Source organism: Aegilops tauschii, chromosome 5, assembly GCF_002575655.3.
Source record: "Aegilops tauschii subsp. strangulata cultivar AL8/78 chromosome 5, Aet v6.0, whole genome shotgun sequence".
Classification (NCBI taxonomy): domain Eukaryota; kingdom Viridiplantae; phylum Streptophyta; class Magnoliopsida; order Poales; family Poaceae; genus Aegilops; species Aegilops tauschii.
The window spans coordinates 119,802,941-119,828,063 of NC_053039.3; the positions used below are offsets into that span (position 1 = coordinate 119,802,941).

The 25,123-nt window shown below is 42.8% G+C and overlaps 2 protein-coding genes across 2 annotated transcripts; one reads left to right on the forward strand and one right to left on the reverse strand.

Moving 5' to 3' along the window:
• The first annotated feature begins 6,117 nt into the window (after window positions 1-6,117).
• Window positions 6,118-12,702, forward strand: LOC109736772 (uncharacterized). The gene is made up of 11 exons (XM_020295978.4): window positions 6,118-6,382; window positions 6,577-6,910; window positions 6,994-7,190; window positions 7,466-7,915; window positions 8,139-8,496; window positions 8,575-8,660; window positions 8,853-8,944; window positions 9,367-9,583; window positions 10,310-11,089; window positions 11,194-11,389; window positions 11,953-12,702. The coding sequence occupies exons 2-11, from the start codon at window positions 6,589-6,591 to the stop codon at window positions 12,483-12,485; spliced, it is 3,231 nt and encodes a 1,076-aa protein (XP_020151567.1). The 5' UTR covers window positions 6,118-6,382; window positions 6,577-6,588; the 3' UTR covers window positions 12,486-12,702.
• A 1,613-nt stretch (window positions 12,703-14,315) lies between these two features.
• On the reverse strand, window positions 14,316-18,904 carry LOC109736770 (calmodulin-binding protein 60 B). The gene is made up of 10 exons (XM_020295976.4): window positions 18,603-18,904; window positions 18,380-18,479; window positions 17,715-17,767; window positions 17,088-17,572; window positions 16,838-16,998; window positions 16,555-16,752; window positions 15,890-16,046; window positions 15,683-15,798; window positions 14,964-15,159; window positions 14,316-14,726 (listed from the first exon to the last, which is right to left on the reverse strand). The coding sequence occupies exons 1-10, from the start codon at window positions 18,698-18,700 to the stop codon at window positions 14,593-14,595; spliced, it is 1,698 nt and encodes a 565-aa protein (XP_020151565.1). The 5' UTR covers window positions 18,701-18,904; the 3' UTR covers window positions 14,316-14,592.
• Between the last annotated feature and the right edge of the window lie 6,219 nt (window positions 18,905-25,123).

Consider the following 25,123-nt stretch of genomic DNA (forward strand, 5'->3'; position numbering starts at 1 on the left):
ATGGTGAGTGGCCGAAGGACTCTGAAAGATTTCTTCATGTATTGCTTTTCTTCTTGACCACCATATATCCCACAATGTCACAGACAATCTTGTGAAAGCTACATGTGATAACCTATCTATCATGGAGAAGATCCACTACTTGGAACTTGGTTCTATTGTTGCACATAAATGCTCAGCTAGCTCTCCATCAACTAGTGCCCAAATGCATCTCGCCATCGAGCATTCAAGCAAAGAATGTCGCCAAGAACCTTCTGCCCCACACAATCCACAAGAACTCGTGGTAGACATATTCCGATGTGCTCTAACGTCATTTGTGGGTAAAGAGTGTTTAGCAAGTCTCCATAGAAACATCTTGATCTTCCCTGGGACCAGAACTTTCCATAGAAGCTTCCAAGATGACGCATCACGGTCCCTACTGGAAGAACTTGCCGCACCATCCAACCATGTCACCCTTCTAAATTTTGTGTTAATCATCATCCTGTACACCGGCCTCATAGTGAAGATCCCACTTTTCTCAAAGTGCCATGCCCAACTATCATATATATTTGATGTACATAGAGGAATGCTCACAATCACGGCGATATCAATGGGAAGACACGGCTCATCTAGCTTCGCCTGATCCCAAGTAGCCAAGGTACTGTCAATCAAACTGGATACTAACTCGGGGGGGGGGGGGTGTTAGGCACCCGACATCCAAAGGGTCGCATCATAGCATCTCTAGGGATCCAATTATCTCCCTAGATATTAGTGGTCTCACCATTTCCAATCTGCCTTATCAAACCCTGTTTCAAAATGTCTCGTCCTTCAAGTATTGACCTCCAAATTTGACTTGCATGGCCTCCAAGTTCAGCATTTAAAATGGACCCGTTGGGGAAGTAAATACTCTCCAACGGCCTCGTGCTAAGTGATCCCGGGGATGTCAAGATTCACCAAGCATGCTTGGCCAACAAAGAAAGGTTAAATAATTCAAAATCCTTAAACCCCAAAGCTCACATGCTCTTCGGTTGTGTCATTCCTTCCCAAGATACCTAACTGGGCTTACGTATCCCATCTTTGCTTCCCCACCAGAATTTCCTTACCAACATATTTAGATGCTCACACAGACCCCTAGGCAATTTAAAGCAAGACATGGAAAAAATCGGGACTGCATGTGCAACTGCCTTTTACTAGAACTTCTTTACCTGTTGTTGACATTGTGTGTTCGATCCATCCTTGCACCTTGCTCCACAGATAGTCCTTTAGATACTTAAATGCACCATTTTTTGAGGACCCCAGCTGCGTGGGCATACCAAAATATTTTGCACTAAGGGTTTCATTTGGGATATACAATAACGCTTTTACTTCCTGTTTAACAAAATTTGGGCAACCTTTGCTGAAGAAGATAGATGACTTATCATGATTTATGCGTTGCCCAAATGCTTGGCAATAAGTGTTCAACACCTAGTTTACCTCATTAGCTCGACCGACACTTGCCTAGAAGAACAACAGGCTGTCAGCAGCGAATAATAAATGGTTGACTGGTGGCGCCGAAGTAGCCACCTGAAGACCATTCAGGTTGGACGACTCATCTGTAAATTTTAGGAGGCACGAAAGTCCCTTTGCTGCTATCAAGAAAAGGTACGGAGAAATAGGGTCTCCCTGTCGAATCCCATGAGATGGTTTAAACTCCTGTGATTTCTTACCATTAAAGAGAACTGGAAATTTTACTAAACTCACCATGCTCATCACAATTTCCACCCACTTTTCAGAAAAATCAACTTCAACATTATTGCTTGCAAGTAATCCCACTCCACTCTATCATATGTGTTCATCATATCCAGCTTCAAGGCACAATACCTGTTTCTCTCGGCTGTATTCCTCTTCATAAAATGGAGGCATTCATAGGCCGCAATTATATTGTCAGTAATGAGTCTACCTAGGACGAAGGCAGAATGCTCCTCTGATATAATGTCTGGATTTCAGCCTATTGGATATGACTTTGGAAGCAATCGTCTACAGCACGTTGCATAAGGAAGTAGGTCTAAATTGTGTCAATTGGGTGGCTCGCCTTTGGCATTGGAACTAGAATCTCTCATTAATATTTTCAACTGACTCAGTACCTTTAATAATGCGAAGAATAGCCTGGGTGATGTCAGCCCCACATACCTCCGAGTGGCGCTAAAAAAATGCGCTGGAAATTCATCTGGCCCCCGTGCCTTAGTAGGGAACATCTGAAATAATCTGCTTTAACTTCCTCTTGAGTGTACCTGACATTTAAAATATCATTCATTGCTGGAGTTACTCTAAGTGGTACCACATTTAACACCTGGTCCATGTCATGAACTCCCTCGGATGTAGACTAACCATAGTGGAAGTAACATAGATGACACATAATCAAAAAATATGATGTGGCAGCTAATTAATGAGAAGAGAGACAAATTAAATAACATATCTAGTTACTCACTATGAGTAATATCACACATACCAAGACAAGATGAGTCTACAACCTAATATGTTACTCCCCACTATAGAGGATTAGAGGTAAGTAACATAGACTAGTAACATATGCATGTTACTCCCTCCGGGTTTATTAAGCCCCACTTATTTTGGGCTAAAGTTTGACCTAAAAATGCAACTAACAAAATGTAAATTATATGTCACAAAAATTATATTGTTAGAAAGCTCTTTCAAATACAAATCTAACAACATAATTTTTATAGCATATACTTTATATTTTAGTAGTCTAAGTCTGACCCAAAATACGAAGGGACCCAATAAACCCGGAACGGGGGTATTATTAGTCTAGGTTATTCCCCACACTATGGGTAGTCGTATACAAAGTTTTACTAGTAGAATGCCCGTGCGTTGCCACGGGCTTCTGAAATAGTCATAGATAGAGACAATATAGCACGGTCATAGTTGCATAATAATTTAAGTCCATTTCACTTGTAATGTAAAGTGATAACAAAATAGCAAATTAACAATGTATACATATAAAGCGGTGATCCAACTAAAAATCTATTACAAATTATTTAGATCTACTTGATGCACTTAAGAAATCCTCTCACACTATCAGACAAGTTGTCTTTAGCTTCATTCGCATGATGTTTGAGCAAGTATAATAAAAACTGCTTCCTCAACTCATACCCATCCTACAAAAGCAATATATGTAGTTAGCACGAATACTTCACGTGGAATGTTTTAAAACATGTGTAGCGCACAATACTCACCGCACAAACCGGCTTCGCCAGGTCTTTACCGTTCCACAATAGCATAAAATGAAAGACAAAATAGCCGGACAAATCCCTGCAATTTCCTAAATTGTTATTGTATTACATGTGGTGATAACAAAAATAAATTAGCCTTCTACGCTCGTTGGAAATCCATTAGGAAATAAACGTTGCCATTTTGATATATCAGAATTCCATCCTGGTTGCTTTATTTCGAGTGCTTCTTTGAATTCCCTTGCAAACATTTTAATTTCACTAAGTGCCTCAGAATTTTCATCTCCGACGATTTTGTTGTATGAATAGGGTCCAGAATAGATAAACGACGTGCCTCTTTGTCGATGACGTACAAGATGTATCGTCCGATGGATTCATATGGAAGATAAATCTACAAGTGGTAGCTATTACAGACAACAATAAACCATGATAAACAATGAACAAAAGACCTTACTTACCATGTTGCATGATGAGATTTTGTTTATCCTAGGCCAGCAATCAAACAAAGTTGCCAACTTCTGAATAGTTTTCTTATCGCAGAACTTTTGATCTCGTGTTGAATCCCGCATCATGGACTGGGTAAAAAACTATTTAGAAACATGTTGATACTAATGATATTGAATGAAGAATTTTGATAACTTACACAAAATTGTCCATGTAGTGTATATGAGGGTCTGTGAACATACTCCCTTGTCACATGCCAGTATACGCACGACACTCCCTTGTCACATGCCAGTATACGCACGACAATGTTGAAACAATCATTGTCTATAGACTGCTCCATGTTAAGTATGCCCTGAAGTTTTTTGAGACTTAAACCCATTGGACGGGGTGTCGAGCTTCAGACCCATTCCTTCCTGAAAATTGGATGGTAAGAATAACAATAATGTATACTGGCACATTACATATTGATAAATGATACTTACTCCAAACACTTGGCATCATCAATCGACATGATGTAGTTGCAGAGGCCGGTAAATAATTCACATTGATCTGTGGGCATGACGGAGATTGGGCTAGGACGTTTATCTTTGACTCCATCAAGTGGATTCTCCATGAGCTCGAGATCAAAATTAGATAAACTATCTTCATTGTCAGATTGATGGTATATCGGACATCCTTTTAGCTTATTGAGTTCTGAATCTAGCAAAATGACAGCTAATTTTCGTCGAAAGTGTTTCATATCTTCCTGCAAGATATAAAAATACAAAATTGATATAATATTTTGAGATAAAATGACGAGATAATGTATACAAATGAAATACCTTGGTGAACTGATCTGTTAATGCATTTGTTGTCCAATATTCCATATAATTTAGCATAAACAGTCCACATGATGCGCTATAATATCATAAAATAATGTTTTAGAATATCACGTAGAGGAATCAAATAAATGGACCATTTGAACAAGTGTTCATCATACCCACTTGCTTGCATCAACTAATAGATACACTACGACACTTTACTATCAATATTTTCTATTATATGATATTTTTGTGTTCATGAGTACCAAACATAATATTTTTCAATTTGTGACAAGTGCTTACCCAACCGTTTGTATTGCCTCCTGAAACAGTTCTACGACATTCCATTTTGTAACGTTGAGATCGAGCCACTTATAATCTCTGTTAAACTCCTATGTTCTCCAAGTTTCCGACGCTTTTCAAGTCATCGTAACTATGTTATATATGAAAAATAGTAGGGGTTAAGGCAAATAAAACATATGTTAAGAGGACCAAAAAACAATAGTAGTTACCGTAGTAGTAAGGTCACTCTGTTCGATCCTAGAACCAAGTGAGTCCAATACTTGAATCTCACGTTTTTTGGCGTTGAGATACCAATGAGTTTGAGGCATGCTAATCTGAATGAACAGCTGGTGTAAACATCATATAAGTCGTAGTCACAATTAGATATAAATAATAATAAATCATTATACACATGGATTAATTAAAAAAAATACATAATGATATGCATGGATAATAAGGCGATACAAACCATATCTTATTGTAGATAGGTATTAACATGTTCTACGATGTGACAATATTTTGATGAGTCTATGTCTTTTTCTCTGTCTTCTTTCATCTGGCCAGAAACGAACGTGTTAATAATATGTATCTTTTCATCCGCCCTGTCTCGTAGATGGTCGTGAGCATTTATAATACATTAATCATTTATCACCTGTAATTCCATGTTTAGATTATATATATATGTTTTATGATATATAGTGTTACTATTCATCACCCAGGGTGTAGAATAAGTTATTCTTCACCCGAGGTAATCTTACGATCATTTCATAAATAAATTATATTTTAAATACAAATAGTTACATTCATATTGATTTAATGCATAAAATTTGGCATAACAAAAAAATATAGGTCAAAAATTGTATTTTATGTACATTTTACACTAAGTTTTTACATTTGTAATTTTACGTAACATAAAAAAATATTTATGACGATTATAGGTTTTCTTACGTTCTCCTTTTATGTCTAAAATAAGACAAAATTTACGAAACGTAAAATTACGGTGCATAGATGTTAAAATAGAGGTGGGTGAAGAATAATTATTCCTCACCCAGGATGACGAATAGTCAATCCCGATATATATATATTTTTTATATTATTAATTATAAAGTTAATGCAATTGATCTTACACCATCGTCTAAGAATATATCATCCTTCGTAAGGCATCCGAGGCAAAACGTTTCCGAAAAGGACACGAATAAAAACCGGCTCACTGCGCCGCGCTACTGGACCGGCCCACCTCGGGCGCAGGCAAGGTGGGCCTATTCGGGCGTCCGTCGGTGTGCGCGAGTGTCGCGTTCGTGGGCTGCTGGGGTTTATCCGAGGCCGTCACCGGTTCGGCTTCGGTCGGAGGGGTTTGCCGTTCCTCAAAATAAAAAAAAGGCCGGAGAGGTTTGCCATTGCCATTGCTTTGCCTTCTCCGGCCGCTCTTGTGCGGTCGTGCGTTCGTTTTTTCCGCTTCTCGAGGTTCCGGCCGTGCGGTCGCTGTTCGGTTCGGTGGGCGGTCCCGCAGCTGCGCGGGGTCGCTTCTGCGGGCTTGGTCGCCGTCGGCGGCGGCTGCTCGGTCGTCGTTGTCGGCGCGGTCGCCGGTCCTCTTTCTTGCCCCGCCCTTTGTTCTTCGTTCGGTGCCGTCGACGGGCAGGCGGGCCGTCCTTGGTGAGTGCCTTCGCTTCTCTATTGTATTTTCCCTATTGATTTGGGTGAACAGATTTGGGCTCGATAGCGGTGGGTGTTCGTTCCTACTATTATATTCGGTATTGATAGGCAATTTAGGGATTTTTTGTTAGGGGTTTGTGCATTGCTATTTGTCTGTGCATTGTTGGTTTATATGTTGATCCTCGTATCTTTAGGCCTGCATTCACATGTACCAGACGCCGCCATACCCAGGCGCAGCGGAGGGCGCCGTTCCTTCTAGTTTGATGGATACGCCTCTTACCGAGGAAAGAAGGGCGGCTAGGCGAGTTCGCCGGAGGGTTTGCTCCTCTGGCTCGCCAACTTCTCTGAACCATGGCGAGTCAGACGATGCACAAGAAATGAGCACAAATTCCACCGAGATATCAAGCAGTGATTGCTATACTCAGTTGTCAAGTGAAAGTTCAGACGAAGGATGCGAAAATAGAAGCTCAGGCCATCGCAGAAAACGACGCAAGACATCTGTCATATCCTCTGCATCCGAGCAATCAGGTAATGTTGTTTACTTGCTTGCACATCCGTGTCGAACTTTAAATTGCTATTATAGTCCATTTACCTGTGAACATTTTGTACAGGGCAAGACAGTCCTTCTGCATGCGAGTCTCTTGAGTCGGATGATGTTCAGATAACTCCAGGGAAAGATTATGTGTTACCGCAAAGGTGTGATCTATCTGACGCAGAAAAGAATAGAGTAGTTGCGCTTATCAAAGAAATCAAAGCTAAAGTTACTGTTTTTGTGGCTATCATGTTGAGGTCTTACTCTTCATATGTGGTAAGTTCACTGTTCTTTTCTGTTGAATGCACAGCTCACTGCTTTCAGTCTTAACTCTTTGTTGCTTGCTGATGTGCTACATTCATGTTTTCAATATTATTGAAGAATTATATTATCTGCAAACTTTCATGAACTTTTGGAGAACTTATGGATAAAAAAAAAAATTCTTGCTTGTCAATGGAAACAATACACTTTTTGGGTTCCAAGCTTAACTTTGGTATATTATATTTTTTTTGTTTGAAAGTGGCATAACATTCTGTTCCATCTGTGGTCAGACCATTCCTAAGGAATATGCTGCTGTGCACTTTCCACCTGAAAGTGCAACCATCACGCTTCGGAGTCCAGGCAAGAACAAGAAGTGGCATCCCAGATTCTACAAGAAAGGAACTATGATCAAGCTTACGGGCAGTTGGTTACACTTTGTGCGTGACAATGACGTGCATGAGGGAGATATCTGCATTTTTGTACCGGCAAAAGGTGGAAAGCCATTCATGTTTACAGTCCATCTACTTCGCAAAGAAACAACTGATTCTCAAACTGAAGTTTCTCATGAATCTTCGGAGTGTGAGGACTCTCATGGTCAGCCGCCCTACATTTTACCATATGGAGCCCGTCTATCTCCCTCTCAGAGGAGTGCCGTTAAAAAGAAAGTGGACTCCATCCAATCTGAAGTTCCAATTTACGTGTCAATCATGACAAAGAGCAACCTTGGTTCCAGACACATGGTAGTAAGCTAATTCCTTTTTAATATCGAATTGTTACCTTTTGATCTTTATTAACTTTTATGAGTATATGATTCTTGACCTTCCTACAAGAAACTATATTTGGTTAACTATATAACTCCAAATTAAACCTAGAAATACAGTTTCTGATGTTTTAATGGAAAATTATTCAGTCTGTGACTAAAGTCTATACCATGTATCTAACTATCTATCTATGGAATACCAGGAATTGAGTAAACGATATGCCGCTGAACATCTCCCCCACAGAAATGTAACTTTGATGTTCCAGTACATGGGAAAGATATGGAATATCAATATGTTGTTTCATGATCGGAAGTACCCCAAAAGGTGGTACCTTATCGGAGGTTGGTCCAAATTTATCTCTGACAACAGTCTGCGATTAGGAGATATCTGTCTCTTTGAACTGAAAAAGGACGAGAAGGAGCTTACCGTGATAGTCCATCTACTTCGCAAAGAGAGTATTGATCACCCCTCTGGTGTAAGTCCTGTTCTGGACTCGAATTATGTGAGGGCAAGCACAATGATTGCCTCAACAGTGCATGTTGGGGAGGAGCCAGATGACGGTATGACAGTATTACACAAGTATTAGTACTATAAAAATTCACATATTTTATTTCTGATTTATGCGAAACCTTGTTCAGAAGAAGAAACCGCCTCTTCAGGGCGTGAAGAACAAGGATTCGATGACGAGCCTATCGAGCATAACTATTCCGAGGGAGCCTCTAAGGTCTCCTATATGCTTTTCTATGCCAACTTCACTTCTCTTAAATATTATGTTTGATATTCCTTAATAACATTCTGGTCCTTTTAAACATTTTGTTGAGTCGTTTTTTGTAATATCCTGGTTCGTTTCTCTTAGTACAATATTTCCATGTTCATCAGACGACATAAAAGTTGTATTGTCAATTTTTTTGTACAGGCACACATGCCTACTGCTCCATGCTCAGAGAGTAACGCGTCTGGAATCAGCCCGTCACCGGAAGCTAGAGAGCAAGCTGCTGGTTGTTCAAAGTAATTCACTTAGCCATGCATAAATGCCTGTATTCATTTAATTACTAGATGCTACCTTGATGTCACTTGGCATGCATTTAATAGCCTACTCCCTCCGTCCTCAAATAAGTGGACGTTTAGCATTCCAAATTTGTCCACAAAAGAGTGTACTTTTATCTTCTCGATGCACTTTAAAGTAGAAAAAAATGCTTCTTTTTCATCACACGAGAATCAAACCCAATAACATTCAACACATGGTCTCCACATTTTTTACATGCACTTAGCTCATTGGAGGTGATGGAATAAAAGAGGAGAGAGGTGGTGGCTTGCACCTTCCCAATGCATTTTCTACTCCACGCCATAATTTGTCTTGACATTTCTATATGTACACTTATTTGAGGATGGAGGGAGTAACTGATTTTTTGATCACCTTATGTTTGCAGCAAAAGTTTTGCAACAGAATTTCCAAATAAGCCTAGCTCCACTATGGAACACAACAGGATTATCCACACTGACAGAGCGGCAGCATCAGAAGTTATTGGTTTGTCAGACTACAGGATCCACAACAGTTGTGATAGTATTGATTCACAAGGAGGAGAGTCTCTTGCTGTTCAACAGCAATCGAGTCCTAGTCCTGGAATTGGCAATTCGGTTAATCCGGTATGGGATAGCTTGTTCTCTGGAACACCTTCAAAATGCTGTTTTTGCTTGTTTATATAATCCTCTTATTTCAACAGAGCAGGTGTTCTATTTTTAGAAGTTTTTTTGTGCAGTGTCGTGTTTCTAGCATATGAGTTTTGTCAGAGCAGGTGTTCTATCATATGCAACAGATTTTTGAGTTTTGACCGTGACACATTCACAACCAATGTCGTGTGTATATAAGACTAGCAATATTGAACCTCCAGTAAAGTCTCCATGAGCTGTGTTGTTGATAGACGGCAGATTAGTTGTTTATAAGTTCTTGTTCTTCGTGACATACCAAAATACGAATTTAGGAGGCTAATATAGTATATGGTCTTTTTTGGCGTTCAAACATAGCAATGCGAATTTAGTTAGTCAGTCCCTTCCCAGCATTGCACAGCATAGCCATCAAGCTAGAACTGTATGTTGTATGTTCCTTTTCATACGGAACACTCTTCGGAGCATGACTTTGCCCATTTGTTTGGTTGTACTTAAGTTGTGGATATTCTGTCTGGTGCAGCTTACAGTTTGTCTATCTCTCAGGGTCAGTGCTGAGCAGTGTTCATGTTTTAATTGGTGTTAATTCAGTGCTTCGTGGAGCCCTGTGGTGTACATTTCCTATCATTCTGCAAGTATTTTATTTTCATGCTATTGTATTGTATACTCCGTACGTTCCAGAATAATTCATTGTATGACATGTATCAGGATTCTTCAAGTGGTGACCATAGAAGCGCTGAACGTGTGGAGGGAGAGAGTGATGTTGCTTTACAGTCATTAGTAAGAGTTACAGGCCAGCAGGTAGGCGATGCTGAAAAGGAAGTTAATGCCAGCGGTGGAGAAAATAGTCTTGCAGATCTACCTCATTTAGAGCCTCAAAATGTGGCAGCTGTGCCCAGCCAGGCTGCCTTGCCCATGCCTAAAGAAAAAACTGATACTCAGACAAATCGATCTGCCCAACCAGATGTAGCGCAAGCACAACCTCCACAAGGAGAGGTAGAGCAAGCAGGTCTGTCTGGTGTGGCATCGCCTCAGCCTTTACAACCAGCACAACTTGCGCAAAGAGAGGCAGAACAAGATCTATCTGGTGTAGCCTCACCTTCACAACCTGAAACCCGACCGTCAATATCTGGGTTTGTCGAAACTCGGTCCAATCTTGTAACTCAGTCTGTCGAACAAAGTATAGCACCCGTACAATTTCCACAAGAACAAGCAGGTCTGTCTGGTGTAGCATCTGCTCAGCCTTTGGTGCCTGAAATGCAGCCATCAACCCCATTGTCAAATATTCCGCTCGAAAGAGCACACCCGAATCGGGGTCAATCAAGTCGTCAACCAGAGGCCGCAGCTGGTTCTGCCCAGCCTGCACAACTCTTTCCGGCGCCGTCGATGATGTTTAATCACCCACCAATTGGTGATGAACCACTGAAAAATGAGCTGCACAGGTTACGGTTACACATTGACTCACTTGATAAAATCTATGAATTAAAGGTTTGCATTCTTTCCTCTTGCTTACATACATCTTGAGTTTGAATTTGTCATGCTAATTCTGGATTCATCATGTTCTCATTGATTCCACTTTCACTTATGAACAGCAATCGCAACTTCAGACAGAGTGCAGCCAAGAAATTGAGAAGATAAAACAAAAATATGATTTGTTACTTGAGGAACAGGATTCTGTTCACCTTGAGCAAATGAAGACACTTGATGGTTTATTGGAGAAAGTTGTCTTCCACCAATCACTAGCTGCCGATTTCCGAGCCAAATTCATATCACCATCTGCAGCACAAGGTAATCAATATAGGCAATCATATTTGATGTGTAGAGAAGGATTTTGTGAGCCAAATTTCTGTTGCCACGTCTTATTTTTATCGTGGGTTTTGGATTCGAAGATTCTGTTTTCCTCTCTACATATTTGTTTTCTGTTCTTCAGTGTTTGGATGATCAATTATGTTTATGCTTTATTACTTTGTTTTCATAATGAGTTCCTGAGCGCAACTGCCAAGCGTGTATGCTTGTCAAGTTGTCATGCTCTCATGGTTTGAATAGGCTCGTGCTGAAAATAGTACTACCTCCGCCCCGGTGTATAAGTCATTCGCGTAGTTCCAGGTCGACAATTTAACTATCTAAATATGTATTATATGTGACAAAAAATATATATTTAGAAACTACATCCGTGTAGAAATCTAGTGATATACTTTTCATGACATATAACACATATTTAATTCCTCAAATCGATGACCTAGAACTACGCGAATGACTTATACACCGAGGTGGAGGTAGTAACAGTAGTTGTGAATTAAGTTTATCCTCACAGATTTATTGATCACTAATGCTCATTTCTTTCTTTGCAGCAAAAGCCTATAGCCGTCCAATTCATCAGACACCTCAGGCTTCTCAGCAAGCACCCATGAGGCCGCCAGGTATGACATCGACTTCGCCGCCAGCTGCGTGGTCATCAGCTGGTCGACCAGTAGTGCCGGGAGGTGCACAGCCATCACAGGTGGATCGACCATCAACGCCGGCATCATCACAGGCGCCTCGTCCGCCATTGCCATCTACACCAGTAGTCCGGCTTCCCATAAACCCTGGCAACCTTGTCAGAACAACAGGTGCCCCCATGCCTCGAGTTCCACCACGTGGAAGCCATGGAGTTCCGAGTGCACCCGCTCCTCATCTTCAGTGCAGATTGCCGCCACGGGCGCATTCCACGGCCCCTGCAAATCAGAGGCAGCAGCAGCATGCCACATCTGTAAGCCCGCAGTCTTCACATGCAGTTCCCCCTGTGAGCTCATCACCCTTGCCGCCGTCAAGTTCACAAGCAACTCACCATGGTTCGTCGACTCGGATGGATGTGGATGTGGTATGCCTGTCTGATGATGAGTGAGGAAGAGGACCTAGACTAATGGCTAGAGAGTAGGGGTAGGGGAGCCTGACAAGGAATGGAACCCATTCATTCGGCTCCATGTTTGTGCACCGCCGTAGTACCGCGCCCTGTATATGACCGTCCTTACCTTCTGTTGCTGTAAATTACGAACCACCAGGTGTTAAGAATGTGTACTTGTTCGTCCATGTTTAATTATGGGTCCTCATCTCATCCTAAATTTCTTATGTTATTAATAGTTGTTACGACATTGATAAATTTGATACACCAATGACCCAAGGAGGAAGCAAACTCCACACAACAGAGCAAGCCATTCTAATTTAATTTATGAACAATCATGAAAATCACCATATTTATTTTGGTTTCCAAAGTTTTACCTGAACTATCTTGCCTTTGCTGTTTTTTTTTTCTATTTTCACTTCTAAAAGGTCCCATGGCTTTCAATATTTTACTCGTATCTCAAAAACAAATCACACGTTTTTTAAAATGAAATTTGGTTGCTGAGAAAGATTTTTTTTACTTGTTTTATGTACTCCCTCTGATCCATATTAATTTGTGTACTAGGTGTACCGGCCAAAGCCATTTAAAAAATTGTAGATCAATGCTGTACAACTCAAACTGGCATTCAACCCTCACATGCTCCCATGATACCAACTTACAAATTTCAAATTTAAACATCTCAAAAAAAATTCTGAAAAAAGCATGCATGTTTAGAACACATGTGTCGACAACCCCTAAAAATTTCAGATCAAAATTCGAAATACACATGGAGAAACAAAAATGACAAATTCAGACATGATTAGTGTCATTTCTGCTTTTATCTTCTTTTGACACTATTCATGAAGATTTGTCTTTTTTGTTTCTCTGTGTATATTCTGAATTTGGATCTAAATTTTTTTAGGGGATGATTCGCAAAATAAAATAAAATAGGGGATGTCTACATATATGCTGTGAACATCCATGATTTGTTTCGGAATTTTTTGAAACGTCTAAATTTGAATTTTTTAAGGTGGTAGCATGGGAGCATTTATGGGTTGGTATCACCTTATACGTCCAGTGATACCAGCCATTTTAGAAGACACCCAAAAAAATGAGAGAGAGAGAGAGGGAGGGAGGGAGGGAGAGTTTCGAGGGCACTGCGCCTCTGTCTCAATCGATTGAGAATTAATATACCCTGTCATTTTTACAAATCGATTCATATAAATCAAAAAGATGTTCACCGTGTTATGAAAATATATTTATCTAGTAAAGATGGTAATATAAAAATATGTTCACCATGACATAACCTGTTCATCTAGCGCAAAAAAATACTCCCTCCATCCCATAATGTAAGTGGGACGGAGGAGTACTAGTGTTTTCTCTCTTAGTTTATGAAAATATGAAATCTTGCACTGATCTCAATGTTAAATCGGTGGTCTTCGATGCGACTAAGATTTAACTAATTCTCAGGCGAATGAGAATTAGCATATGAGATAAGAACTAGTTTCTGTAAGTAGAACAAAAAAAATGGACACAAACCACCCTGTACAAATTAAACTATTGCAATAACAGAATGCCAATACAAGAATTAAGAATATAACCACCGTTATTAAAAAAATCTCTGTGCTTTAGGAAATCCAATCTTTGTGGTTCATTCCTGTGCCCGACTGCCAGCTCTTAGAAACCATTAGATATGTCTTATCTGGGTTACTTTGAATTAGATGACACAATTTAATCCGACCCTTTCTAAAAGAGGTTCTAACTCAAACCTCTCTACTATCTAATAATGTCAAAGCTAGTATTTTAAGTCTGCATGTCTCAGTTAAGCAGAAGTGCACTTGAAGCAGGAACACAAGATCGAAATTCTTTCAGACTTATGAAGAGCAGCTAGTTCAGTAAAATACAGATTGCATTCGCGTGCAATACTTGGAGCTTCTTTTATGAATTTACAAGACATTAACAATTCAATATATAGTACATCACAAACCAAACAATGCCGTCCATCACCGCTGACAAATTTAACAGAAATGTCAAAATAGCATGACTATGTAAGTGTCAACTATAGTTATATATGTTACTCAGGGAATCCTTTAAGATCTGATCAATGTCGTTGCAGTGCCAGTCGTATTGTTCAAACAGATGGTTCTGCTCCCAATGCTAGCATCTCGTGACAGTCGCTCTCTCTGAAGCTGACATGCCTCGAGTAAATAGGCTCATCTGTGAAAGCGCCTAAAGCAGACACATCAAACAGATGGAGTGAAGCATCTGCAAAGGAAGTATCAGTGAGTTTGGAACTTGTTCTAGGGATTTGCTATACAGAAGAATGCATACTACTCTAGCCGAATCATGTAATATCATCTTGACAAATAACATAGGGAGGTTGTTGATTAAAGAGGGGGAAATCGACAAAAGCTTTGGGCGTTGATGCACCAAGGAGAAGAAAATGCTACAGGGGGTATTTTATATTTGCAAACAGAAGATTAAAATGTACTGAGTAATTACCACTGGGTACAAAAGGTATGTCATAGTCCTCATCGACCATTGTCAAGGATGCTTGCTTTAATAACACTGATCCTGAAAATTCGTCTGCAGCAGGGCAATGGAGCGTGACTGAACCTGGTATGTCATTTGCAGCGGTGCTTCCATGGTATTGTTCGGAGCCAGAACCAAGGTAAACACTGATGTCAAAAGACGCATCCTGGGAGAGTACGATGCACATAATGGTATCAGATGACAGATTATAGACCAACTGAGTTATTAAACATAGAGGAAATTTTGGGCCACCTTTGAATGTATTCTGTGTTCCTGTTTTGAAAGAGATGGTAAGAGCCCTCCCATCCATTAAAGAGAGATGGCAGGAAACAAAGCACAACTTTTGCAAACAAAGGAAAGAGGATATTCTATTGCAGTGCCAGTTTGAGCAATCCCCCCGGTTTCAAGTAAACGAGGAAAGTAAAGAAGAAGCTAGCTACATATGTGCCTTAATACTTGCTCTATTTTTTCCCGAAAAGAGAACTTCCCTTGGGCTTCATAGCCAGAGTATAACAAAGACAATTCTGTACAGAAGTAATTCTGATGAAATGTACTACAAAATCACAAAAATAGTATAGTCCCGAGTAAGATTGGGAATAATGACAATTCGCTCTGGAGGATATGAAAGTAGCTGAATTGCATTACAAATATACTTTTTGCAGGACCTATTATATAACAGCATTACTTACTTCTTCATTTGGTGTCACTCGTATGGATCCAAGCCTTTTTAATGTGCACTGCTTGGGATGACTGCCTGAAGTACCTTGATGACCATCAGCTTCATGAACATTTCGCTCTGCACAATCTAAGTTTTCATGCCAATAAAGCACTTCAGTTGCTTGTTAAGAAGTTAATATTGTTGTCAAAAAAGATGACAGGCATGTGGACAGTATTACTCTGTTGATGTCCTTGCATAAATTTAGGTTCCAGCATGATCGACCCTTGGGAAATACTCTGGTTGATTGGTCTTGGTTTTCCATTATCCATTACATAATCAGGCTGAAGGTTGGTCCAAGTTTCATATGCAACTTTGCTCCATTGTTCCACCCGCCCCTGCAAACGTGAACCCCGATAAGTGTACATATATTTCAGAATATGTTTGTGAAACCAAAGCAAGATTAACAACCTTTTCATCTTTCTGCAACACTAAGTTCGGAACTTCGAGGCCTTTTTTGATGATAAAGAAAATATTCACTGGCCTGCATCCTGAGATGCACACAGCCAAGAACTTCATGTACCCAAATTATATGTGCATGTTATAAAGTGCATTGAGATAGCTCATAGCTGACTGATTGAGGTTATACGTTTGCGGAATGTATCTGTTGTTTGATCTTTTGTCAAAGTCAACAACTGTCATGAGTAAAAAAATACTAGATTTCCAAAAACTAATGATAATTTGTTATAAGAAGAGATGTATGTCCATACAAAACTTATTTATTCTGAATTCTGATGCATTTCTCTTGTATGCATGGAGCTGTTATGTTAAAATGGCAAATTCATTATGCACAACCTGCAATTCAGAAATTTCTAGGAGAAGCTCAAAATAGTATGAGAGGAACACCTGCATCCGTTGATTGAGGTCCTTGAAGGGAGTGTACTGGTCACTGGATGTGACTCCAACAATCCTATAGAAACAGTTGAAGAACAGAACAACATCATGGCCTTCCACGATGAAAGAGTAAAGCTCCTTTCCAGGATCACACTTTTTAGCATGATCAACAATAGTCGTCCATACTAGCTTTGTGGCCTTTTTGAGAACCTAAATGCAGCGGGAAATAAACTTAACTTGCTATCATACTCAGTATCAAAGTGAGCAAGTAGTACAGAAGGAATTCATTTCTTACTTTGCGGAGAGTATGTTCATCCTTGTAATATGACGTCAAGAAATCCTTCACAGAAAAGATGCCACTCCCTTTGAGTGCCTCATGGAAGACACCATCCTTTGAAATTTTCTGCAGGCGCCAAACATCATCATCCAATGATGGAATGGCATGCTTTTGGGATCCTGCAAGTACAAGAAATAGATTGATCACTAGTTTCAACATCGCAAAAAAACTAAGTTAACACAAAATCAAATTTTAAATCCAAGCCTACCTTCTCCGCGACGATCCTTTACTGTGAAAGGTTCAGTTACCCCTTCTAGGATCCGTTCACCAAGCTCGTCAACAACCATTACCCCAAGCCTGAACTTGCCACTCCTCGTGAACTTGGAGTTATCAATAAAAGTAGCGTCACGGAGATCAGCCTTGCCATTCTTCAGGCTAAGCTCGAGCTCTCCCGTCAGCACTGCCCCAATTTTGTCCCGTGGACGTACGATATGTCTGCTGAAATTCTCTAATGTCCAGCAATCTTCATTATCTATGTTGAAGTCGCCATCGAGAACAACAATTTTGATCTTGGCAGAAAGAAGGCGATGAGAATTGTTCTCTTGTTGGTTGTTGTCCTCCAGACATATCTTGAGAGGATCGCCATTTGCTGCGCGGATTCCCTTCTTTGTGAAAATTTCATTACTCAAGCCATTCAGGAACCTAAGCTTGTATCTTGGAGGCTGGTTTTGGTCAACCACCGTTCTGCACAAACTGTGTAACGCAGCACATGAGAAGGTCAAGGCAACCATAAATGGTATTTAAAGGGCAAAAATTTAGTAAAACAAAAACTTATATTATTACTACTATTTTATGGTTGGACAGAAAAGTGGTGTTTGTAGTCAGGAAATGGTACCTAGGAGCACGGCTTAAGTAGCCTGTAATCGCTTTAGTCACCGCTTCTGGTATCTGTCAAAAGGAAGAGGAAAACTTTGAGTGGTTGACCTTCCGAAAAAGTCCAGAAATTGCCATAATAAAGTAAACTACTACCTCCATTCCTAAATATAAGACGTTTTGGCAGTTTAAATTGAACCAACAAAACGTCTTATATTTATTTTTTTAGGAACAGAGGGAATACAAAAGAACAGGATCACGAAAGACTGCTATCTTCATAGTATTATGCATCACTAACACCAATAGCACCCTCTGTTAATGAAACATATAGCACATATCCTGTCATCTTGATTTTGGTTTAAACCAATTTCGACAGCCACTGGAATTAGCTAAGGTTTTCAATTTGGCCGAAGATCCAGCATTTTCGTCTGGATCTCACTGAAATGAAATCACCGCAATTTCCAGAAAATATCTCTTTGCAGAATGTCAATGGAATTTGAAATTGGCCAACCTACTAAATGGCGCCTAGTGTTCCGTCACATCAGATTGCATTGCAGACAAATAGGTTCCGTTCAATAGACTAGTTAGTGAACCGCGTGCTACTGCTACATGATCAACGAAACGGTCAATCAATATATACCATGTAGTTTATCAAGAATCTTCATGGAGTGTGAGATGATTGATTACCCGGCTGATGGCAGACTCAATCACGGACTCAACCGCAGCCTCCACCCTCTGCACGCAGTTGGTGACCATCTCCTCCAGATGCCTGCATCCCCTGATCTCTCTGCAGAGTAATCAATCAAACGGTCAATATCTCTTACGAGTCGAGAGTTGAGACAAGAACGGATCAAGAAAGGGACGGAACGCGAGGGAAAGAAGAAGAAGAAGAAGAAGACGGGAGACTCACAGGTCGAAGGAGCGACACCTCTTCTTCAGCGCTGGCGAACGCGCCGGCGACGGGGAGTCCCCTCCGCCGCCGCCCTCCAGCGGCCGCTTCGCCGGCATGGGCGGGCGCTAGCTAACTGGCTGCTCAGCGCGGCGGGAATCGGCTGCAGGTCAAGCCAGGTAGTCTCGCTCGCTCGCTTGCTTGCTTGATTGCTGCTCTAGACTCTCTAGTCAATGTCAATGTGTGTGCTTCTGGTGAGGTGGGGAGTGGGGAGTGGGGAGTATCGGCGCTCGGCGGTATGTTTATATATGGCCCCGCTTGAGACGGGAAGGGAAATGTTCCGCACTTTTCCTCCTCTCCCTCTCCGGGGCGGGCGAGGCGAGCGACGCGGCCGGGGAGAAGATTCCTAGGAGAGACGCGGCCGGGGCGAACCGATGTGTGATATCTTCGTCCATTAGGATCCAAGTCCTCAACTTAAAATTGATGCTCACTTTATTTCTGAATTTATTTTAGGTTTTCGGTAATGTTTGGTAAGAGCACCTCCAACAGACGCACGGTTACGAAGCGTGCTAATTTTTTTTGCAGCGCTGAAATAGCGTTTTCGCACGCTAGGCTGGTGTTTTGCTTTACCAGAAGCGCTATATTTCACGCCGTACGTAGCGCTTCAGCAGGCGCGCTAAATTACAACTAACACAAACAACACTTCTCATTCAACATAGAAAAACACACACAAATAAATCAACAATAAATAGTTCAATTATTGTTAGAACTCAAACAAATAGTTTATCTGCAATGCAACAAATAGTGCATGACCACCATTTCTCAATTAGATCCTTTTGAAGGTCATCATGCGTTTCACCACGTCGAATGACATGACAGGAGGCAACAAAGCGGGCCACCCACGCAGCCCTCCTTCGCACTCGCACGGGATGTCCCATCAACTCATACTAAGACCCCATGCTCATTCTCGATGATCATGTTATGCATGATCACACAAGCGTTCATTGTGTACCAAATGATCTTTTGATCCCAAAATCTAGTCGGTCCTCTCACAATAGCAAATTGGGCTTACAAAATCCTAAAAGCTCTCTCCACATCTTTCCTAGCCGCCGCCTGAGCATTGTGAGAATCAATATTTTTCTTACCTTGCGGTGCCGTCAACGGCTTGACAAATGTTTGCCACCTTGGGTAGATGCCATCCGCAAGATAATAGCCATAGTTGTATATATGGTCATTTTTACAAACTCCACCGGTGGAGTTTCACCATTTGCAATCCTATTAATGAGTAGTGACCGTTGAAGAACATTGATGTCATTACAAGATCCAGGCATTCCGAAAAAAGCATGCCAAATCCAAGTCTCATAATCGGCCGCTACTTCAACGATTATAGTGGAACCCTTTTTCTGGCCGTGGAATTGTTCATACCATGCCTTAGGACAGTTCTTCCAACTACATGCATGCAATCTATTGAGCCAAGCATACCTAGGAACCCGCGAGCTTTATTCGTCGCCAAAAGCCTTGCGGTGTCTTCAGCATTGGGAGCTCTCAAATATTCCAGACCAAACACTTACACAATTCCAACTACGAAGCGCTTGACATACATGATGGCTTGACTTTCACCCATGGCAAGTGGTCATCAACTAGATCCGTCGGAATACCATATGCCAACATACGCAAAGCGGCGATCACCTTTTGAAAGGTGATATGCCCGAGTTCTCGGGTGGCATTCCTCCGTTACTGAAAAAACGATCATGGCTCGTCAGTTTCTCCGCAATGTGTTTGAACAACTCGATGCTCATCCTAAAACGGCGCCGAAAGTAGGACTCGGGGTATGTGAGATTGTTCACAAAATAGTTCCTCATAAATTTGTTGTGGGCATCTATCCTTTCCGTCCATAATTTCTGACGACCGAAAACCGAACCACCGTGCTTCGGCTTTTTATTGACGTGCATAGCTAGGATCATTGCGACGCCCCCTCCTCTTGAAGATCAAATTCTTCATCGGAAGAATCATAGGACGAACTCATCTACAAACTTTAATTTAAACTAATTTAAAACTACAAACAACATGCACCAAATTCATCTACAAATGTAAAGTCAGAAACAATATATACCTTGCAAGTATTTTTTCAAGCACCTTGTGGGCACCGAGCTGCAAACGGCCGACGTGCACTTTTCGTCCGAGGAACGGTGCGCTCAAGGGGTGGCGGCGAGGAGAGAAGCAGCTTCAGCCACCGGGAGAAGCAGGGGAAGCGGCGGCGCGCTGGGCATAGGCGAGGGAAGCGCAGACGGGTCGCCAGAGCGAATGGGGGAAGGTGTGGGCGGAGGCGCCAGCGCCTGGAGGTTTCAGATCTGGTGGTTGGTGAGATTTGCATGCCCGATTGGCTTGTCTAGCGCGCGTGAACGGGCACACCAAATACATAGCGCGCGATGCCATTTTTCTCAGCGTGCTGAACCTACTTTATCGCGCGCGCGATATTAGCGCGTTGCTAGAGCGCGCCGTATAGCCATTTTTTCAGCGCGCGACTTATCTAGCGCGTCTGTTGGAGATGCTCTAAGTGGGAGGAGACGTTCTCGTCGACTGCGAGGCGTCTGTGGTGACTTCGTAAAATCTAAGATATTATGTTGACTCAGTCTCTGAAGATGCTCATAGGGGTAGGATATGCGTGCATGCATCTATAGGGGTGAGCGTATACTTATATATGAAGCGACTTTGATTGTATTGTATTAAAAAAAGTTGGATCGTGGGAGTGTCCAACTGCTCTTTTCCTCATCGATTTCCCCATGATAATGAAATAATGAAAAAAACAGCAACATAACCCATCTCCGAACTCATCCTTGACGCCCTTAACCCTGTCAAGTCTCAAGCATAAAATCCCGGTGATTAGACTTCTAAAGTCTGTAGAGCACCATGCCATTCAAATTCTAAAAAATAAAAAATGATCAGACAGACATGAAACCTTGTTTGACGTAATATCATGCCACCAAGATGATGTGGTAAAATAATTGGTCTGTTTGACGAAAATTTGGACACACATCCCTCACAAACTGGAGCAACTCACTAGAAGGCTTGTGGTTTCGAGAGCGAACAATGCAAGTTTGATGACGAACGGGCGATAGCTTTCTCTTATGGGCTTCAAAAAAATTCTATAGTTAACGTGCACTAATATAACTGTCATGTCAAAATTTGAAAAATTTCAGGGGTCATTTGACCTTTTTAAGACATTTAATTGATTTTCTAGCCATTTAATGACCGTATTCAAAATTTGAACTACATCTAGATGCAGCTGCTAACCATAACGGTTTGAAAAATATATTTGTGTACTTGTGTGCGAGTTAATTCCATGTGCAGAAATTGAAACGAATTTTCAAACATATTGGTGTCACGGCTTGGACACATGCATGGAGTGACATGCATTTAAATTCCAAAAAAATAAAAAAATCATCGGACGATGTAAATATCTGGTGTTTAAAAAAGAAAATGTAAAGATCTGGCAAGACAACCGGGCCCCGCAAGATTGGCACTCTACCCGGGTTATTAATCAGACACGGTTCTGTATTGAAAATCGTCGGCTATTAAGTTCACACACGGATTTTGCTGCGCGAATCATGTGTAATTCAAACTATAGTACACATAAATTCCGGCGACCGGCGTGTGTACTGTTCCCGTCGATCTAGATTCCGGCTGCCAATAAATACTACCTTGCTCACATCGTCCCACCTGCATTCTCATCTACATCCTCCCCCCTCTCTCTCTCTCTCTCAAATCTTAGCCATGGCGCCGTCGATCTGCCCACGCGCCGACGAGGAGGCACCGTCCCCCGAGGACGCTCAATCGAAGAGCAGTGATGAGGAGGACCCCTACGCGCCGCCGGACGAGGTTGCGTCGGACCCCCCAATTTCGGAGTGGTTTTGGGGCCAGTATAATCATTGTCTGTGGAAGTCGCTGCCGCCGGCTGAGAAAGCCAGGCAAGTGGCGTTCAAGAAGGAGATGGCGGAGGAGGAAGCCAGGTACCAGGCGGCCTGTGAAGCCCATGATGCCACCTGGAAAAAGGAGGCGGTGGAGCTTTGGGGGCGGGCGCGTCGTCGTGCGGAGGAGGTGTATGAAGAAGGGTACTTCGTGAGGAAGGTCAAAGGTGCTAGGCGCCTCATCGTTGCGTGGAGGTGGGCCGATAAGCTCCAGTGTGCCACCGACGAGGAGCGCCGGTGGGCGCCCAACGAAATGGCAAGATCTTTCGCGCTCGTCCGCCAGCAAGAGGCAGATCAGTACGTCAAGCGCTGTGAGGCGGAGTACTGCTTCCGTGCTGGGAAGACGTCGCGCACCAGGTGTCGGTGTCAAAACCGGCGGATCTCGGGTAGGGGGTCCCGAACTATGCGTCTAAGGTTGATGGTAATAGGAGATGGGGGACGCAATGTTTACCTAGGTTCGGGCCCTCTCTATGGAGGTAATACCCTACTTCTTGCTTGCTTGATCTTGATGAATATGAGTATTACAAGAGTTGATCTACCACGAGATCGTAATGGCTAAAACCCTAGAAGTCTAGCCTGTATGATTGTATATGTTTCCGGACTAAGCCCTCCGGTTTATATACACATCGGAGGGGACTAGGGTTGTACAAAGTCGATTACAGAGAAAGGAATCTTCATATTTGGTCGCCAAGCTTGCCTTCCACGCCAAGGAGAGTCCTATCCGGACACGGGAGAGAGTCTTCGGTCTTGTATCTTCACAGCCCATTAGTCCGGCCCATGTCCAGCAGGCCGGACGCCCGAGGACCCCTTAGTCCAGGACTCCCTTAGTAGCCCCAGGCTTCAATGACGAGGTGTCCGGCGCAGATTGTCTTTGGCATTGCAAGGCGGGTTCCCCTTTCCGAATACTCCAAGACAGTCTTCAGATGAACGAACGTGTCCAGATCTGCAACACAAGTACCACACACACAGCCGTAGAGAGTATAATATTTCACGAGTCCCAGCCGCTGACAACTTTTCGCAAGATGACATCACGTCTACGCGGTCATTATTTCGAACCGTTTTCGTCTGCCTTTCCGCATTTCGAGATGCAGTTTCCATTGGCACGTCTTGTCAAAGCAGAGATCGTGTCCCCTTATTACGGGATTCTCATCAATACGGGCGTGGGTAATCCAACCGTGCCATTTGCACAGCCCTTGGGAATAGACGAGTTTTAAGGTGAGTGGGGAGGCGTTCGATATTCACTGCCTTTATAAGGGGATAAGGATTCCCTTTCTTCACCCACACCTTCTTTCTTCCTCTACCCTTCCATTCTCGAGATCCAGCACCCAAGTTCTCGTTTCTTCCACCTCGAGCAAGCACTCAACCATGTCCGGATCTGGAGGGCAAGGCAAGTGGATGGCCTCCTCCGTTATGGAGAAGGACATCACCGAGCTTCGGGAGGCCGGGTATCTGGCGAAAGAGATCGCCCACCGGCTTTCGGCCAAGGGGCAAGTCGTCCCTACACCGAAGCCCAACGAGAGGGTGGTGTTCCTCCCTCATTTCGTCCACGGGTTAGGGTTTCCACTCCACCCTTTCGTCCGCGGACTTATGTTCTACTATGGGCTAGATTTCCATGATCTAGCCCCGAACTCTTTCCTCAACATCTCGGCATTCATTGTCCTGTGTGAGGATTTCCTCCGCATCCAGCCCCACTTCGGCCTGTGGCTCAAGATCTTCAGCGTGAAGCCAAAGGTGGTGGATGGCCAACACGCGGAGTGCGGAGGAGCCATGGTGAGCAAGATGCCCAACGTCACATGGCCCAAAGGAACGTTTGTGGAGACCGTCAAGGAGTGGCAGAAGCTGTGGTTCTATATCACAGAGCCCCGTGATGCCACCTGGGCCGCGGCTTCCGAATTCAAGTCCGGAGCTCCAATGCGGCTGACCTCCTGGATGGAGAAGGGCCCAAATTGGTCTTCGTCGGATGAGCTGATGGCGCTGCAAACGCGCATCCAAAGCATGGTGGACAAAAACATCAAGCTCGTCGACATGATCCAGGTTATGCTAGTTCGCCAGATCCTCCCCTGCGAAAGCCGAACCTCCCCTTTATGGGAATTCGATCTGGAGAAGCACCAGACCTTGGTGAGGCTCTTCGGAACCACTCACGAAGATGCCTGGAAGCTTCTCTTCAAGGGCGACGAGAAGCCGCCGACCATAGGCTCGGACCGTGGGCACGATCTTGCCCACCCCGCCAACGCGGTAAGTCCTTCACATCTCAAGGCGTACCCTCTACTTGCTTGTCCAAGGAGGGTAACTAAACTTTGCTAATTTATCATTTCAGGTGTGGACAGAGAAAGCGGAGCGGATTCAATGTCCGGCTCCGCTGCCCGAAGAACCAGTCATCCAGCTCCTGGCGAAGATGCTGGTCCCGGCGCCCTATCAGCCGCCGGAGAAGAAGGCCAAGAAGAAGGCCAAGGGGGGCCAAGGTGTCCCCCGCCGTAAGGGCACTTCGGACGTGATGTCCGATGATAAGACTCACTCCTCCGCTGCCGAAGATGGTGACGAGGAGGAGGAAAGCAACTCTCCCCCTGACGGGGG